General features: G+C 42.9%; 1 protein-coding gene across 9 annotated transcripts in view; it reads left to right on the top strand.

Annotated features, from left to right (window-relative positions):
• Positions 1–19,337, top strand: part of col6a3 (collagen, type VI, alpha 3) — a 71,381-nt gene that overhangs the window by 6,894 nt on the left and 45,150 nt on the right. For 4 of the 9 annotated variants that reach the window (XM_070446772.1, XM_070446777.1, XM_070446769.1 and 1 more), the window contains exons 1-12: positions 3,342–3,488; positions 3,795–4,394; positions 6,859–7,437; positions 7,746–8,327; positions 11,650–12,261; positions 14,278–14,904; positions 15,847–16,446; positions 16,622–17,239; positions 17,626–17,960; positions 18,167–18,245; positions 18,352–18,497; positions 18,804–18,896. The exons of 1 other annotated variant lie outside the window; for it this stretch is intronic. In XM_070446772.1, coding sequence (XP_070302873.1) covers positions 3,428–3,488; positions 3,795–4,394; positions 6,859–7,437; positions 7,746–8,327; positions 11,650–12,261; positions 14,278–14,904; positions 15,847–16,446; positions 16,622–17,239; positions 17,626–17,960; positions 18,167–18,245; positions 18,352–18,497; positions 18,804–18,896 — 4,932 coding nt within the window. In that variant the 5' untranslated portion in view covers positions 3,342–3,427. Of the gene's footprint in view, positions 1–3,330; positions 3,489–3,794; positions 4,395–6,616; positions 6,727–6,858; positions 7,438–7,745; positions 8,328–11,649; positions 12,262–14,277; positions 14,905–15,846; positions 16,447–16,621; positions 17,240–17,625; positions 17,961–18,166; positions 18,246–18,351; positions 18,498–18,803; positions 18,897–19,337 lie in introns of those variants that run through there. 4 more of the 9 variants (XM_070446767.1, XM_070446787.1, XM_070446792.1 and 1 more) reach the window with 4 other exon arrangements.

Here is a 19,337-nt window from a genome sequence, read left to right as displayed (position 1 = left end):
TTTCTGTTGCCAATTTTAACGAGCTTGACGGGATACACTCTTCCGTGGCTGCTGTAATGAGTGGTGTTAAGGAAACACCTGATATTTCAACTGTTGTTGGTAAGATTATTAAGATACTCTACCGTTCAAGTTTGGGGTCAGTTAGAAATGTCCTTGTTTTTGAAAGAAAAGCACAATTTTTGTCCATTAAAATAACATATAATTGATCAGAAATACAGTGTAGACATTGTAAATGTTGTAAATCTACATAGGTGTACAGCAGCCCATTATCAGCAACCATCACTCCTGCACATTGTGTTAGCTAATCCAAGTGCAAACTGGCTCTAACCAGTAGAGAAAGAGGAGTGGGAGGCCCCGGGGCACAACTGAGCAAGAGGACAAGTACATTAGAGTGTCTATTTTGAGAAACAGATGCTTCACAAGTCCTCAACTAGCAGCTTCATTTAATAGTACCCGCAAAACACCAGTCTCAATGTCAACAGTGACGAGGCGACTCCGGGATGCTGGCCTTCTAGACACTCTAATGTACTTGTCCTCTTGCTCAGTTGTGCCCCAGGGCCTCCCATTCCTCTTTCTATTCTGGTTATAGCCAGTTTGCGCTGTTCTGTGAAGGGAGTAGTACACAGCATTGTACCAGATCTTACATTTCTTGGCAATTTCTCGCATGGAGTAGCATTCATTTCTCAGAACAAGAATAGACTGATGAGTTTCAGAAGAAAGTTCTTTGTTTCTAGCCATTTTGAGCCTGTACTCAAACCCACAAATGCTGATGCTCCAGATACAAAAACTAGTCTAAAGAAGGCCAGTTGTATTGCTTCTTTAATCAGCAGAACAGTTTTCAGCTGTGCTAACATAATTGCAAAAGGGTTTTCTAATGATCAATTAACCTTTTAATATGATCAACTTGGATTAGCTATCACAACGTGCCATTGGAACACAGGAGTGATGGTTGCTGATAATGTGCCGCTGTACGCCTATGTAGATATTCCATAAAAAATCTGCCATTTCCAGCTACAATTGTCATTTACAACATTAACAAAGTCTACACTGTATTTCGGATCAATTTGATGTTATTTTCATGGACAAAAAATGTGCTTTTCTTTCAAAAACAAGGATATTTATAATTGACCCCAAACTTTTGAACGGTAGTGTATATTTCACTGTCACTTAAGGATTTTTTAATCAAAGATTGTAATACATTTACAGTAGTTTACTGAGAATGTATTACAAATCACAGTATTAGAGAGCAGCATTGACATACTATTGAATACAAAACAATTTGATTTCAGAACAGATGTGCAGTATATATGGACCTAATTATTATTTTTGCTCATTTCAGACAATTCCACTTTGTTGACATCAGATATCCAGATGGTGGATGGGGTCGATGTTGTATTTCTACTTGATGGATCTGATAAGATGCGAGAAAGTGTCCAATCAATACGTGATTTTCTTGGCCAATTTGTTGAACATCTAGAAATTGGGCCTGACAAAACACATGTTGCTGTGATCCAGTTCAGTGACAAACCCACCACTAATTTCCTATTGAACACATACTCATCGAAGAGTGATATCATGGCACAAGTACGCAATATCAATATTGAAGGAGGAAGGTCCCTCAACACTGGGGAAGCTCTTGATTTTGTTAAAAACAATATATTTACTGCCTCCTCTGGAAGCAGACTCCAAGAGGGCATTCCTCAGATCCTGATACTGCTAAGTGGGGAGAAATCCCAGGATGATGTTCTGGTTCCATCTGAGAGTCTGAAGGCAGCTGGAATTGTGCTATTGACTGTTGGGGTCAAAGACGCAGATAGAGCGGAGATGCAGAATATTGCGTACAGTCCTAATCAGGCATATATTCTCAGAGAGTTTTCTGACCTCTCTCTTGTTAGACAACAGTTACTCTCAGCAATTGTCTCTCACAAAGATGCAGCAAGACCAGGCTTAGGTGAGTGAAACAGAGTACAACATCAAGCGATTTCTTTGAAAATATTTATAAAAAAAGTTGTTTTTCAATCATAAAAAAAAAAAAAATAGAATGTAGCTTATACTGTAGCATGAAATGTATATTATGTACCGTGCACAATTTGCTGATTTTAGTTGAATTTTCATTCTAGTTCAAGGCCCCAGTGTGAAAAGAGACATTGTTTTCCTCCTTGATGGATCTGATGATGTTAGGAGTAGATTCACAGAAATACGAGAGTTTGTTGCGAAAGTGGTGGAAAAGTTTGATGTGGACCAGGGAAAAGATCAAGTTGCTGTTGTGCAGTACAGCAACAGTGCAGCAGTGAACTTTGACCTGAATGCGTACAAGACAAGAGATGATGTGCTTAAAGCAGTCAGAAATCTAAGACCAAAAGGCGGGAGGCCTCAATATACTGGCACAGCCCTCCAGTTTGTGAAGGACAATGTCTTTACTAATAATGCTGGAAGTCGACGTCATGAGGGTGCTCAACAGATCCTAGTGCTGCTGACTGGTGGCAGATCTAGAGATTCTCCTCGAGGTCCTTCCAGGGCACTCAAGACTTTGGGGGTTGTAACGTTTGCAATTGGATCAAGGATGACTGATTTGGTTGAAATGCAATCGATATCATCTCTTCCAAATTATTCTTATTCAGTCCCTGATTTTGCAAACCTTCAAAACATCCAGGAAAATTTGGAGACACATCTTGCTCAAGTGAGACCACAAAAGGAAACTAGAGTTGGTAAGAAATATTAAACTGTACTGGCGACTTACTGTAAACGTTGATTCTCTTTATTTGATTTTTGAAAAGAACAACATCAATTATTTAAGTTTTAAACAGGTCATATGTTTTTTATTGAATTGTTTCATGTATTGCATTAATTTATGGTTTATTGGACAGTGGAAACAGTGGGAAATGACGGAAATAGGAGAGATATTGTGTTTCTTCTGGATGGATCAGATAACACCAGAAAAGAATTCCCAGCAATTCGTGATTTCCTCCACAAAATCATTGAAAATATCAAAGTGGAAGAAAACAATGACAGAGTGGCAGTGGTACAATTTAGTAACTTGGCGGTGGCACATTTTTATTTGAATTCATTTCTGAGAAAGGAAGACATGTTGAAGTCTGTGAGGGGACTCTCACATAAAGGAGGAAGACCCCTTAATACTGGAGCAGCTCTGAAGTTTGTGAAAGAAAATGTCTTAACAAGCTCCTCTGGGAGTAGACACTTGGAGGGGGTGAAACAAATACTCATTCTGATTAGTAGTGGACGGTCAAGAGACAATGTGGATGCACCAGCATCTGCTCTCAAGGAGCTTGGTGTCTTGGTGATTGGAATTGGAACAAGGAGCTCTGATAGCAAAGAATTACAGGATATATCCTATGACCCCAGTTATGCTCTTTCCGTGTCTGAATTTACTGACCTCCCCAACGTCCAACAGCAGCTTCTTTCTGCTATGAGCACTGTTATTGTACAGGACACGGCCATGACACCAACAGTAATACCAACAATACTAGGTAAGAAAAATATGGTTTTGATCAGATCCATTTGCACTCTTACATCAGGATTTGAGTYTTTGATAGCTTTGACATTTTAGGTAGATGCCTCCCGAGGCCGTTCATGTTGGATTTATTTCGTACCTCTGTAGGAATGTTCTCTATGATAGCACTCAGTCCAATGCACACATTGACACTTTCTTTGAATGGTTGTTTGAGATTAGYGAAAGGGATGACTGTCATGTGAAGGAAGCAGCTTTGTCCTGTGTTTCCCTTAKCTATGCATCATTTAATAAAACTCTTTTTCTGAACATTCACATTCTCTAGTTGAGAGTCAGGCTCCCAGGAGGGATGTCGTGTTCTTGCTGGATGGATCTGATGGCACTAGGAGTGGATTCCCAGCAATGCGGGACTTTGTTCAAAGAGTAGTGGAGACACTCGGTGTGGATGAGAACAAAGATCGCGTGGCTGTGGTCCAGTACAGTAGAGATCCAGCCGCCCAATTCTATCTGAACACATACACAACAAAAGGAGAGATTCTCGACACTGTAAGAGGTCTGAGACACAAAGGTGGGAGACCTCTCAACACTGGAGCAGCTCTCCAGTACGTGAGAGACAATGTCTTTACTGCCTCCTCCGGAAGTCGACGCACTGAAGGTGTTCCACAGTTACTGATTCTGCTGAGTGGTGGAAGGTCCTRTGACAATGTTGACACTCCAGCTTCTGCTCTGAAGGAGCTTGGGGTCTTGATCTTTGGAATTGGAACAAGGAGCTCTGATAGCAGAGAATTGCAGAGGATATCACATGATCCCAGTTACGCTCTGTCTGTCTCTGACTTCACTGACCTTCCAAACATCCAGCAGCAACTTCTATCCTCGGTGGAGGCAGTTGTTATTGACGTTACGCCAGAATCGACAACAGATTTAGGTATGTGTCATCACTGTTAATTGAGAGTCAGGAAGTGTTAGTAAAATGTCAGCTGAGTCTTAGAAACGACGGTATAATTTGACCACAAGCCCCACATTMCAACAGTCTGATTGACATAATCTATTTATTTTCTCAGTTGATCAGGACACCTCCAGAAAGGATGTGGTATTCCTTGTGGATGGTTCTGATGGCACAAGGAATGGATTCCCAGCAATGCGTGATTTTGTTCAGAGAGTAGTGGGGAAACTCAATGTGGGAGGAGKCAAAGACCGCGTTTCTGTTGTCCAGTACGGTAGAGATCAAGAAGTTCATTTCTATCTGAACACATACACCACAAAGGAGGACATTCTTAACACTGTGAYAAGTCTGAGGCACAGAGGAGGTAGACCCCTTAACACTGGGGCAGCKCTCCAATACGTAAGGGACAACGTCCTTACTMCCTCCTCTGGAAGCAGAAGCCAAGAGGGCGTCCCTCAGATGCTGATACTGCTGAGTGGGGGAAGGTCCAGTGATAATGTTGACATACCAGCTTCTGCCCTGAAAGAGAGTGGGGTCTTGATCTTTGGCATTGGAACCAGAAATTCCAGRAGAGAGGTTCAAAMGATTGCCACTGATCCTAGTTTTTCCCAGTCTGTTTCTGAATTCACTGACCTCCCCAGCGTCCAGGAGCAGTTTTTCTCCTCACTCATAACTGRACAAGTTGAGGCCACACCCATAACCCCGACAGTCATAGGTAAGAACYGATGCGTTATCTAGGACAACTAAAMCAACACASAMATTTCAGTCTCAGGTTCATTGAAGCAATGTTAACATATTTTCTGTTTTGTTTCTGAAACTCTTAGTGGACCAAAGCATTGCCAGAAAGGATGTAGTATTCCTGCTGGARGGTTCTGATGGCACTAGGAWTGGCTTTCCAGCAATGCGTGACTTTGTTCAAAGAGTGGTAGAGAAACTCACTGTGGAGGAGAACAGAGATCGAGTCTCTGTGGTCCAGTATAGCAGAGAATCAGAGGCCCACTTCTATCTGAACACTTACACAACAAAGGAAGARGTTGTGGACACCGTAAAAGGCCTGAGGCACAAAGGAGGGAGACCCCTCAACACTGGGGCAGCTCTCCAGTATGTCAGGGACAATGTCTTTATTGCCTCCTCCGGAAGTAGGCGCCTTGAAGGTGTTCCACAGATTCTGATACTGCTGAATGGTGGAAGGTCCTTTGACAATGTAGATACACCAGCGTCTGCTCTCAAGGAGCTTGGTGTCTTGGTGTTTGGAATTGGAACAAGYAGCTCTGATAGCAGAGAATTACAAAAAATATCCTATGACCCCAGTTATGCTCTTTCCGTGTCTGAATTTACTGACCTCCCCAACGTCCAACAGCAGCTTCTTTCTGCTATGAGCACTGTCATTGTACAGGTCACAAACATGACACCAACAATTCTAGGTAAGAAAAATATGGTTTTGATCAGRTCCATTTGCACTCTTACATCAGGATTTGAGTATTTGATAGCTTTGACATTTTAGGTAGATGCCTCCCGAGGCCTTTCATGTTGGATTTATTTCGTACCTCTGTAGGAATGTTCTCTATGATAGCACTCAGTCCAATGCACACATTGCCACTTTCTTTGAATGGTTGTTTGAGATTAGGGAAAGGGATGACTGTCATGTGAAGGAAGCAGCTTTGTCCTGTGTTTCCCTTACCTATGCATCATTTAATAAAACTATTTTTCTGAACATTCACATTCTCTAGTTGAGAGTCAGGCTCCCAGGAGGGATGTCGTGTTCTTGCTGGATGGATCTGATGGCACTAGGAGTGGATTCCCAGCCATGCGGACTTTGTTCAAAGAGTGTGGAGACACTCGTGTGGATGAGAACAAAGATCGCGTTGCGTGGTCCAGTACAGTAGAGATCCAGCCGCCCAATTCTATCTGAACACATACACAACAAAGGGAGAGATTCTCACACTGTAAGAGGTCTGAGACACAAAGGGGGGAGACCTCTCAACACTGGAGCAGCTCTCCAGTACGTGAGGGACAATGTCTTTACTGCCTCCTCCGGAAGTCGACGCTTAAGGGTTCCACAGTACTGATTCTGTGATGGTGGAAGGTCCGTTGACAATGTTGACACCCAGCCTCGCTCTGAAGGAGCTTGGGGTCTTGGTCTTTGGAATGGAACAAGGAGCTCTGATAGCAGAGAATTGCAGAGGATATCACATGATCCCAGTTACGCTCTGTCTGTCTCGACTTTACTGACCTTCCGACATCCAGCAGCAACTTCTGTCCTCGGTGGAGGCAGTGGTTATTGATGTTACTCCAGATCACCAAACAGTTTTAGGTATGTGTTATCACTGTGAATGAAGAGTCAGGATGTGTTAGCAAAATGCCGCTGAGTCTAGAAACACTATATAATTTGGCCAAAAACACCACATTTGATCAGTTTGATTGCATCATCTATTTATTTTCTCAGTTGATCATGACACCGCCAGAAAGGATGTGGTATTCCTTCTGGATGGTTCTGATGGCACAAGGAATGGATTCCCAGCAATGCGTGATTTTGTTCAGARAGTAGTAGAGAAACTCAATGTGGGAGGAGACAAAGACCGCGTTTCTGTGGTCCAGTACGGTAGAGATCAAGAAGTTCATTTCWATCTGAACACATACACCACGAAGGGCGACATTCTTGACATCGTCAGAGGTCTGAGGCACAGAGGAGGTAGACCCCTCAACACTGGGGCAGCCTTCCAGTACATAAAGGACAACGTCCTTACCGCTTCTTCTGGAAGCAGGCGGCATGAGGGTGTCCCTCAGTTGTTGATACTGTTGAGTGGTGGGAAATCCAATGATAATGTTGATACACCGGCCTCTGCTCTGAAAAAAATAGGAGTTGTGATATTCAGTGTTGGATCTCGAGCCTCAGACATTAATGAGTTACAACGCATTTCCTTTGATCMAAGTTATGCTCTTTCAGTGTCTGAGTTCAGTGATCTTCCAAACATCCAAGAGCAGCTACTCACAAGGGTTGAAACTTTCAATATTAGCCTTATGGGTAAGATCCATTAAATAAATGAACATGAAGCCAAATTCATAGTTGCAATTTTWATATTTCTGGAAAATATACCAAATGTCTTTTTCTGATATATGAATTTAGGGAATCTGTTTTAAATGGTCAAAATTCACTTGCTGCATATTTTACATTATTAATACCTTAYACTGTTATTCTTTGTTTTTAAAACCTTTAGTTTAAGATCATAATTGCTATTCATACATATTTTATTATCTCACGTGTATCAAGGTTTGTTTCATTAGGCACAAATGTAATCCTTAGAAATAACTTCTTTATTCATGTTTTATTAGGAGAAACTATGATGGGACATAGAGATATTGTATTTCTTCTGGATGGTTCTGATGGCACAAGGAATGGATTCTCAGCAATGCGTGTTTTTGTACTGAAAGTAGTGGAGAATCTCAATGTGGGAGGAAACAAAGACCGCATTTCCGTGGTTCAGTATAGTAGAAATCAAGAGGTACATTTCTATCTGAACACATACACCAAAAAGGAGGACATTCTTGACAGCATAAGACGTCTGARGCACAAAGGTGGTAGACCCCTCAACACAGGGGCAGCACTCCAGTTCGTTAAAGACAACATCTTTAGAGACACCTCTGGAAGCAGACGTTATGAAGGTGTCCCTCAGATATTGATTTTGCTGAGTGGTGGACAGTCAAATGACGCTGTTAGCCAAGCTGCCTTTGATATGAAAGGTCAAGGAATTCAGAGTGTTGGCATTGCCATCAGACAGGCCGACACTAGAGAAATGCAGTCAATTACGTCCGATTCACAGCTCATCCTTATGGCACGAGACTTTTCAGACCTGTCAGCACTGCATCTGGAGCTTTTATCATCAATTGCTCAAGTTTCCAGTCCTGGTTTGATAGGTAAAACATTTTTTTTGTTCTCTCAGTCTATTTAACCAGTTGATTGCTCTGTGATGTTAAAATCTGTTAGATCTACTGGTATAGTCATCTACTCTTTCCTAGCAAGATATTTGCTACATTCTACAAAATAATGTGTTGAAATATTTTAACAGTTTTAGAAGTATTAAAGCTGCTCATTCATTAAAGTGTCATCAATGAAAAATGGGTGACCATGGATTGTTTAATAGCATCCTCACCTCATTTGTCAAATCGTACAACATCTTGATTAACCCTTCTTTCATATTGCTCTSTCATTTATTTTTGCTTCTAAATTTTTCTTTCAAAGATTTTTCTTCAATAWTCAGAGTGAATCCTTCCACTTTGCATTCATGCTTATGCTTGGTATTATTACGACCTTTTTTCCTAGAAAACTTTTTCATTCTTCATTTCATTGTTCTCTTCAWATTCTTTCAGCATAGTCTTACTAAGGGTCTCTTCTTTGCAGCAATGGAATTTACTTCAACTCTCTGGAATGCATTTGCTTCAATCAGCTGCAGTTGCTTACCAGAGATATAGTAAATGAATGCGTTATCTTATAAAATCATTATTCCTTCGTAAGTTATATTTACATTAATTGAATATCTGTTCCCCACCTGAAATAAAGTACCAAAGAGAGACATTGTATTCCTTCTGGATGGTTCTGATGGCACCAGGAGTGGATTCTCAGCGATGCGTGATTTTGTACAAAAAGTTGTGGACAAACTCAATGTGGAGGAAACCAAAGATCAAGTTTCGGTGGTCCAGTACAGCAGAGATCCAGAGGTCCACTTCTATCTGAACACTTATACAACAAAGAAGGACGTTCTAGACACTGTTAGAMGTCTGAAGCACAAAGGAGGGGCAATTCTCAAAACCGGTGCCGCCCTCCAGTACATCAAGGACAATGTTTTCACTGCTTCAGCTGGAAGTAGACGCTTGCTTGGTGTTCCACAGGTGTTAGTCATTTTAAGTGGAGGAAGATCCAGAGACCCAATTAGCAATGCCGCTCATGCTCTGAAACAACAGGGTATCATGGTCATCACCATCGGTTCAAAAGCTACAGACATYGAAGAGCTGCAAACTCTTTCKTTCAATCCTTCTTTGGCATTTAMATTTTCAGAATACTTTGATCTTTATAGATTGGAGAATCAGCTTTTATCTTCAATGAGAATCACTACTTTGAAATATTCTGGCATTTTGGGTAAGGGATGTCAGAAACACTTTTCATATAATAACTTATTGAAACTCATGAATCCCATGTGAATAATGTAATTGTCCCGCCGGTGATTGGCATTGTTCTCCAACGTAAGAACAATGAGTCATTTTCTTCTCCTTAGGAAAAGCAGGCTCATAACCGTAAATTGTRTATTTTCTTTTGATGATATCACTTTTCCTAAGAGAAGACAAGATTGTAGAATCTTGGTGGTGTATTTAGAGACTTAATTTGCCACTGTCCTCAACACAGAGGACAATGTGCTCTGTTCGCCTGCARTGTATAGCATGTGATGGTAAATTCATCTGTGCCCCTTTCTTATTTGCTTGAATTTTTTGCTGCATTTTAAAACAAAATGCTGCGTATTTTAAGATTCGTGCATCACATCTTTTAAACTGTCAATCTTCGCTTGACTCTCACCACTCCATGCTGGAAAKGATTTTTTTCTTCTTCTTTTGTTTCACTGGTTCTTTCTTTGCTATGCCATAATGGTTATAGCATGTCAACCCCCTGTCCCCCTTTAGTACTGATATATCTTGTTCAATCCACATGTACTATTCTCCCTAGTGGAATCGCGGATCGGACGACGTGATATTGTGTTCCTCATCGACGGCTCAGACAGCAGTCGGAGTGGGTTTCCTGCTATGCGAGACTTTGTACGAAGAGTTGTGGAAAACCTTGACGTTGCCGCAGACAGAGACAGGGTAGCAGTGATCCAGTTCAGCAGTGACGCTGTAGTGTACTTCTACTTGAGTTCCTTCTCATCCAAGGACACTGTCATCAGCAAGATACGAACATTAAGACACAAGGGAGGAAGATCGCGCAACACTGAGACAGCTCTACAGTATGTTAAGGATAATGTCTTTAGCACCATCTCGGGAAGCCGACATCKTGAAGGTGTTCCACAAGTACTGATACTGCTCACAGGAGGACCGTCCAGCGATAGTGCTAGGCAGCCGGCCTCGATACTTAAAGATCTTGGCATTTTGAGCTTCAGTATTGGCACAGACTCAGTTGGTCTTCCCACCGCTGCTCATAATTTTGTTTTTCCAATCACTGACTTTGGAGAGCTTCCAGACATCTTATTAGATGTACTGTTCACTTTAAAGCGTACCACTCGTATTGGTAAGTAACCTTATTTTTCTAAGTGTCACTTGTCTATTCTTTTCATAGTGGAAAGACAATTTGGTGACATCCAAAGAACTATGGAATAATCGAAAGTTAGTCAATGAGTTAATTTGAAAATAAAACATGACTAAATGTCTAAATGCTTTTATGAGTCGTTATACAAAACACAGCATATATGTATTGTAATTTCTAGCTCAACCTGAAGAAACCAAGAAGGATGTTGTCTTCTTGTTTGATGGATCTGATGACATTATAAATGAGTTCCCAGTTATACAAGACTTTATACTGAGAGCTGTTGAGAAGCTCAATGTGAATGAGAACAAAGACCGAATTTCTGTGGTACAGTACAGTAAGGATGCAATGGTCAATTTCTATTTCAACACTTATGCATCCAAAAACAAGGTTATACATGCAATCAGAGGCATCACACTTAAAGGAGGGAGACCCCTCAACACTGGAGCAGCTCTTCAGTATGTCAGGAACAATGTCTTTACCGCTTCCTCTGGCAGCAGGCACATGGAGGGTGTTCCACAAATACTCATTTTGATTAGTGGTGGGAAGTCTAGTGATAGTGTTGAACTCTCAGCGATCGCGCTAAAGCGTATTGGTGTGGTCCCTGTCAGTATTGGCCTTAGAAATGCTGACTACAGGGAGATGCAGTCAATCTCAAATTCCCCTAACGAAACATTTTCTGTCCGTAACATGCGGAACCTCCAAAACATCCAGACAGAGCTCTTCTCTGTTTTGTCAAGACTTGTCAAAGCCAGGTATCCCGATCCTACCATATTCATTAGCTCGGGAGGTAAGACACTTAGAAGCAAAGTCCTTCAGCTGAAGTGTTCAATCATTGTTTGCAAAAGGATATTGAACATCGTTGTGAAACATGCTTTTGAAATATATTAGCCTACCTACTACAGAAGSAGCAGTGGTTAATTAAAAATGTATGTTCTCCCTTCCTTTTAGCTGAGTCTCGGGGTCCCAAGAAGGATATCGTCTTCCTTGTTGATGGCTCAGATGGCGTCGGGAGGGAGTTCCCCATCATCCAGGAGTTCATCCGCTCAATCGTGAAGAACCTCAACGTGGGCGAGAACAAGATCAGGATTGGTGTGGTGCAGTATGGCGACTCCCCCAATGCAGATATCTACCTGAACTCCCACACAACCAAGGAGGGGGTTATGAACGCTGTCAATGGACTGAGGCAGCGAGGCGGCCGGGAACGTAACCTGGGTCAGGCAGTGGAGTTTGTCAGTAGTGAAGTGCTGAATGTTCGACGTGGCGGCAGGAAGGGGGAGGGTGTCCCACAGTTCCTGATTGTCGTCTCCGGCGGTAGGTCCACAGATGATATTAGTCGACCTGCGACATCACTGAAGAAGTCAGGCGTTTTGCCCTTCAGCATCGGGACCAGAGATGTAAACGCTCAGGAGCTTCAGGTTGTTTCCTATGTTCCCAACTTTGCGTACACTGTGGATGACCTCCCTGGCCTGTACACAGTCCAGGACACGCTGATCTCCACGCTCACAGAGTTGTCCGATGACGACATTGCCAGGCTACGCCCTGTTTTCCCAACTGTGGATGGTAATGCCCTCTCTTGCTATCATTAATGTGTTTTATAGGATTAATGTCTGTATGAATTTCATTCACAATATTTTAGCACATTTTATGGAATATTTGGACAACATTTYACAGTAGTGGCCAGTGGTTGGCTAATTACCTGGTCGCGTATGTGTCAAATTGTAAAAAAAGACATCATGATTGATTGTTGCTCTCAAGGACCCAAGGCAATCTGCCTTATCCCAAGGGTTCTCAGCTATAAGCACCTCTTACCGATGGGACCATGTGAGCTACAATCCCGACACTCATTTAGAAACGTCAATAATCATCACTTGCGATAGTTTTTTAAACCATATGTAACTTATCTTTCATATCAGTGAGAAATAATCTTTAAAATAAAAAACATACACTTACTTTAGCAGGTTTGCACAGATCCATACGGCTGTGTCTCTCCATCCGACGAACTACACTTCCGCTACACTTCCTCCCCAGTTAGACTTACACACAGGTGTTTGAGCATGCTAGATAACTGATTAACACAGGTGGTTGCCTCTGTCTTCCATCTGTCTTCCGTAAACAAACGCTGTAACATGGCAGTGTGGGAACACTAAACCTATAAAAGTGTAATTTAGTATTTTGTTTTTTGAAGACTATTTCTCGATGATATGAAAGATACGTTGCTTATGCTTCCAAAACCGTACTGCAAGCGATGCGGTCAGAAGATGTCTTCATGAATAGTCGCTAAAGGAAGTTAGCTTCTATGAATAGGCTAGATGGGATTGTACATAATCAAACATGTTTTGTGCCAAATTTTCAAACTTTCTTGAGAAGAGGCCTATTTAAAACCTCATGAGTAAGCACATCACTGTAAAGTCCACAGGTGTTCTATTCGGGTTGTATTCAGTGCGTGTGACCAATACAATTTGATTTGATTTGACTGAATTAACGAGTGCCCAATTTCGGGGACTAAGTTGTATAAAAAAAAAAATATATATATATATATATATATATTGTATAATAGATTTTTTACCAATTAAAACAAACACTTTACATCTGAGTGTATAAGGTATTATTGGAAATGCCTGGGTCTTGTGCCTCGAATGAATACAATTTAGTTGCCCTCCAGTGGATAGTAGTGGTACTACACCCCACCGCCCATGCTACATTTTAACTGGTTTAAATGGACCTACACTGACTTTAGCATTACTTATGTCTTTTGCTGTATTGTTTTTCCATGTCTGACAGAGGGGGCCAACGCCACAGTGAAATTCATGCATGGAGTAGTACAGAAATTGTGCCATTTGGTGATTCTTTTTTTTTTTACCACCACTCATAACTTCATAACACATACTATTGACTTCTATCCCGGTATAGCAAATATAGGCGAATAATTGCTTCAAGGTGGTCAGCTGAGGAGGTTTTACATTTTTGCATGGGAAACCCTAATCCACTAATTACTGCAGGGGCACAAAAATAATTATCTCTTAGCTAACACACAAGTACAACCAAACAACGTGCTGGTACAATAATATTTCTTGAAGGCAATACAGTCTCCAGAGACCAAAAACAACAATTCTGCTAAATGTGCTCATGTGGTAGTGTTTACAGCTTTGATTGATGTWAGCTACCAGTGGGGTAAAAAGGAAAACAACAGGTTATTTTACTGGGGAGTTTGTCAAAGCAGCACTACAGAGCTAGCTGTTTTTCCTTCGGATTCACTGTTAACTGGGTTTCAGTCATCGGCATCACCACCTGTGATACTGTAGTCTAGTTGAATATAAATAAAAACTGTTTCTCAAATGTTCATCATTAATAATRTATTATTAATAATAATGATAGATTAAAACTAGATTATATCGTTTGACTCATACAAACAGATCAGTAGTCAAAAGGGTCGATGCAAGGTGAAAACATAGTTATAATGAAGTACAATTAGAACATAAAATATCCCCATAACGAATTTGGTTAATATCTATGCCCTAATGCAGCTCAATTTGTGTTGCTAACAAACACATTTGATGTGCCTGTCTTCTCCCACAGTCACCACAACCATAGTATCCACTGGCGGAGAAAAGAGGGATGTGGTTTTCCTCATTGACGGCACAACAGCTGTGCGCAGCGAGTTCCCCGCCATCCGTGACATGATCGGGAGGGTCGTGGAAAAGCTGGACGTGGGTCTGGATCGGGTCAGGGTGTCAGTGGTGCAGTACAGTGACGATGCCAATATGGAGTTCCTCTTGAACGAGCACTCCACCAAAGACGAGGTCCGCCAGGCCACGAGGAAGATTCAGAGCAGGGGTGGAAACCGTCTAAACACTGGCCGTGCCCTCGATTGGGTCTCCAAGAACATCTATCAGAGATCAGCCGGTAGCCGCATCGAGGAGGGTGTGCCTCAGTTCCTCATTCTAGTCACGGGTGGAAAGTCCAACGACGACGTCTCTGGACCAGCCAACCAGCTGAAGACCAACCTGGTTGCCCCTCTTGCCATCGGGGCAAAGAATGCCAACCCCGACGAACTGAGGCAGATCTCCCTGAAACCAGAGTTCGCCTACTCCATTAACAACTTYGGGCAGCTTCCAACAGTGGAGCAGCAGCTTATTGCTTCAGTCAACACCATGACCACCACTGACATCTCCAGTAGTTTTGTTCCTCCTGTTTTGGATATTGGTAAGAGATTCTACATTATTTAACCCAATGCAGTTCCTAAATAGTTATGACCCATCAAATATATTTTTTTATGTAGCTAAGTTTCCATCCAATTGGTGACAGATTTGAATTTGAATTCTCTAAAATCTGCTTAAGACAATATGAACATTTTCACACCCGAGTGTGGYKCAGCGGTCTAAGGCACTGCATCTCAGTGCTAGAGGCGTCACTACAGACCCTGGCTTGATCCTAGGCTGTATTGTTATGTAACAAAACAAAATGCRTTATATAGTGAATGTGCCCACTTTGKTCTTGGCACGTGCGCTCTAGCCAACAGCTCCCAGATACAGTGCGGGTATAGCCTACATGATGAGATGATTTATTTTTCAAATGGCAGCCAATCCTCGATCATCATGTCACCAGAATAAGACTCTCAATATTTATTGGAAAGGGGCATCAAGCTCATCACGGTGTACTTTCACYACCATGTGAAGTTCATCATCATTTTTAAAATCTGTAGCCTAATAAACTACATGCTACATTTCCCGAGTCGTAGTGGAAGGACTACACAACATACCATCGCGTGACTCCAAGTTTACTTTTGGTATGATGGTTATTATATCAATACTTGCGCGTAAAGGTCAACTTCCACCTCCTTTTCTCACATAATTAATTTTACAGACACAAAAAGATCCCACCTTGATTAGCGTATTTTGTTTTGTCAATATTTGGAAAGTCTACCAACAAAATAGCTGTTTCCATCAGGCCTGTTGTGACATGTTTTATCCAACATGTACTTTTCCCTGAATAAAAAGGTTGAATGGAAACCTGTTTTTTATGTTTTGTATGATATCGCCTCAACTGTTACAATTCCCTTTTGTTTACATTTTTAAATATTTTTTTTGGCCAACATAAAAAGTAAAACCCCACTTGCTTGACTTGTTTTTCTGTTCTACTTCTCAGCTAACCTCAACATGGGGAGGAAGGACATCATCTTCCTCATAGACGGATCGGACACCACAGGGTCCAGTGGCATAGCCCACATCCGTGACTTCATCCTCAACATCGTTCAGCAGCTGGATGTGCAACCTGACAAGGTTCGGGTCGCTGTCGTCCAATACTCTGACAAGGTCAAGACGGATTTCTCTCTCAATTCCCACAACAACAAGCCAGCTGTGCTCTCTGCCATCAAAAGACTACGCCAGCAGGGTGGCAGATCGGCCGATCTGGCCAAAGCCATCGAGTATGTGATCAGGAACGAGCTGAAATCCTCGGCAGGTGTCCGGCTTGCGGAGGCCTCCCAGCATCTGGTGGTCCTCACAGGCGGAAGGTCCCCCACTGACGTATCTGTGTATGGCCCTCTGCTCAAAGGCTCTCGGGTCAACTGCATTGGCATTGGGGCTGGCGGAGCAGACTCCAGGCAGCTCAACCAGATTGCCACCAGCTCTGCCGATGTTCTTCAGGTACCTACTTTCCCCGGCTTGCCTACCATTAAGGAGAGGTTCATTGCCAGGCTCAATGGGACAATCCCCGAGGAGGCCCCTACAGAAATTGATGACCCAAGTAAGTGAAACCACAAAACAATGCATTCTCGCCTTATTCTGTGTAAGAAATGTACTGATAAATATTGAATAATAGCCAAATAAATACTGTGAATAGGATTTAACATGGCACCTCTCTTTCTCTCTATACCTCTCCGTCRCTCTCTCTCTCTCTCTGTTTTCTATCTTTCTCTCAGATTCAGGACTCCCTAAAGCCAAGGCTGCTGACATCGTGTTCTTGGTGGATGGCTCCATCAACCTTGGCAAGGACAACTTCAAGGAAGTGATGGAGTTTATCCTGAACCTTATAGACCTCTTCTTCACCGAGCGTGACAACCTGCAGATTGGCCTGGCCCACTATGCCACCGACGTCACCGACGTCTTCTACCTCAACACCTACAAGACCAAGGACGACATCATCAGCGCCCTCAGTCGCACAGAGTACAAGGGTGGCCGCAGGATCAACACAGGTGCTGCCATTCGCCACGTGCAGGAGAACCACTTCATCAAAGATAAAGGCAGCAGGAAGGAYGAGGGCATCCCCCAGATCCTAATGATCGTCACTGGCGGAAAGTCATCCGACGATGGCAAGACTGCCGCTCTGGGGTTGAAGGCCACCGGTGTGCGCATCTACGCCGTTGGCGTGGGCGACATTGAGGATGAGTTGAACAACCTGGCGAGCGAGGCCTCCACGGTGGCCAGGGCGAGCACGTTCATGGAGCTCTCTGAGCTCAACGAGCAGATCCTGGAAACATTGGACGACGAGGTGAAGGGAATCAAGCTGTGCACTGGCGTGAGCCAGGAACCCTCAAAAGGTGAGGATCACAGATATTTTACCCTATCTTTCCCCTAGTGTTGGTGTTAGGAGGACATATCTTGGCAGATCTACGTCACTTCCTCATGCTTGTTTTGCTTACATCCTTTACTTTCATATAGAACATTGATAAAAAATTGCTATGCTTTAGAATGACTCAGGTAATAGCAGACCGCATATGGATTGTAAACATCTGGTAAACATCTACATTACAAGTCATAGTACAGAGAAGCACCAAACACCAACCACCAATCAACCTCCCCATATCCTTCCTCTCTCTCTCTCTCTCTCTCTCTCTCTCTCTCTCTCTCTCTCTCTCTCTCTCTCGCTCTCTCGCTCTCTCGCTCTCTCGCTCTCTCGCTCTCTCGCTCTCTCGCTCTCTCTCAGCCTGCAGCCTGGAGGTGTTGGTGGGATTCGACGTGTCCTCGCAGAACATCTTCCAGGCCCAGAGGATCCTGGAGTCCAAGATGGGTGCCATCCTCCAAAGGATCACCAAGATGGCGGGCATCAGTTGCTCGTCGGGCCAGATCCCATCGATCCAGGTGGGCATCCTGGCCATGGATACCGCCTCGGAACCTGTCCACCTGGAGTTCACGGACAACGCCGACACGCTGTTTGAGGCATTCCGGGCCCTGCGCAATCGCGGCCCCTATGTCCTCAATGCCAAGACCATCGCCGCATACGGTTCGAGGTTCAAAAGCCGAGCCGCGGACGCAGTCAAGGTGTGTCTGCCTGTCTCTTTTTATAAATGTAATTAATATCTTCACCCACAGGGAACGGTGTGAGTAGAGTAGATTGAAGTCCGTCATTTATCTTTTTTGGTTAAGTTTGACTTAACCAAAAAATTGAAGCAGACCTATTGAAATAAATGCCATTCATTATTAGTCAAATGAAATTATATGATTGCCTCCCCCCCAACCACGCACAGGTTGTGATCCATCTGACTGACGGTCTGGATGGCCAGTATAACGAAATGAAGAGACGGGTTGAAGAACTTAAGATTTCAGGTGAGGATAAGTCTTATGGCTGGATTATTGGATTGCTATGGCTGTTGAAACTACTGAGAAAGATCCTGGACAAAGAGAACTAAATATGTGTTTTGTGCCATGCTAGGTGTGAACAGCTTCATCCTGGTGGGTCTGGAGCGGGTACCCAAGTTTGAGGAGGCGGTGCTGCTGGAGTTTGGCCGAGGCTTCAGGTACACCAGACCCCTCCGAGTCAATGTCATGGACCTGGACTACGAGCTTCTGGAGGAACTTGTGAGTGCTGTCACTGTCACTCACTACAGAATCGTTACATGTTCTCGTACTTGTACCTGAAACATACAGTCCAACTCAGCCATGTAACCCAACTTTGCCACACAAATGCTTTTAGGAAAGAACCTGGAGAAAGTCTAAGGACTAATCTACTGTACAGTATGACCACATTGAACATTAGGAAGATACTTGAAGTCGTAGTCAAGTCACAGATATGCAGTTTTGGATTGAGTGGATAATCAACCAATTTTGGCTGTACACAGAAAATGTTTTGTTAAATTCCAACTTTATACATATTCCAATTTGCAGGACAACATTGCTGAGAGGGAGTGCTGTGCAGTGCCATGTAAATGCACCGGCACAAGGGGAGACCGAGGAGCAGTCGGTCTTGGAGGACCCAAGGTTACTAACGTGCTTTGTTATTATTACTTGAACTTAAGTACTGTATACTAATGCACAATCTTAGGAAAAAGGGTTCCAAAAGGGTTCTTCAGCTGACCMCATAGGATAACCATTTTTGGTTCCAGGTTGAACTCTTTTGAGTTCCATGTAGAACCCTCTGTGGAAAGGGTTCTACATTCAACCCAAAAGGGTTCAACCTGGAACCAAAACTAGTTCTTCAAAGGGTTCTCCTATGGAAGAACAGCAGAAGAACCCTTATTGGTTTTAAATATACCTTTTTTCGAAGACTGTACTTAAGTGTGTAAAAATGCCTAGGAAAATATAAATGCCTTGTGAAAGACTATTGTGATGAGTTAGTTATACAGTGCAGATTTATGTGTAATATGCTTCTTATCTTGCAGGGCGGTCCAGGTGGAGCAGGCGGAGCAGGACATCCCGGAG

Source organism: Salvelinus sp. IW2-2015, linkage group LG2 (genome assembly GCF_002910315.2).
Source record: "Salvelinus sp. IW2-2015 linkage group LG2, ASM291031v2, whole genome shotgun sequence".
NCBI lineage: Eukaryota > Metazoa > Chordata > Actinopteri > Salmoniformes > Salmonidae > Salvelinus > Salvelinus sp. IW2-2015.
This window is presented reverse-complemented; position numbering and strand designations above follow the sequence as displayed.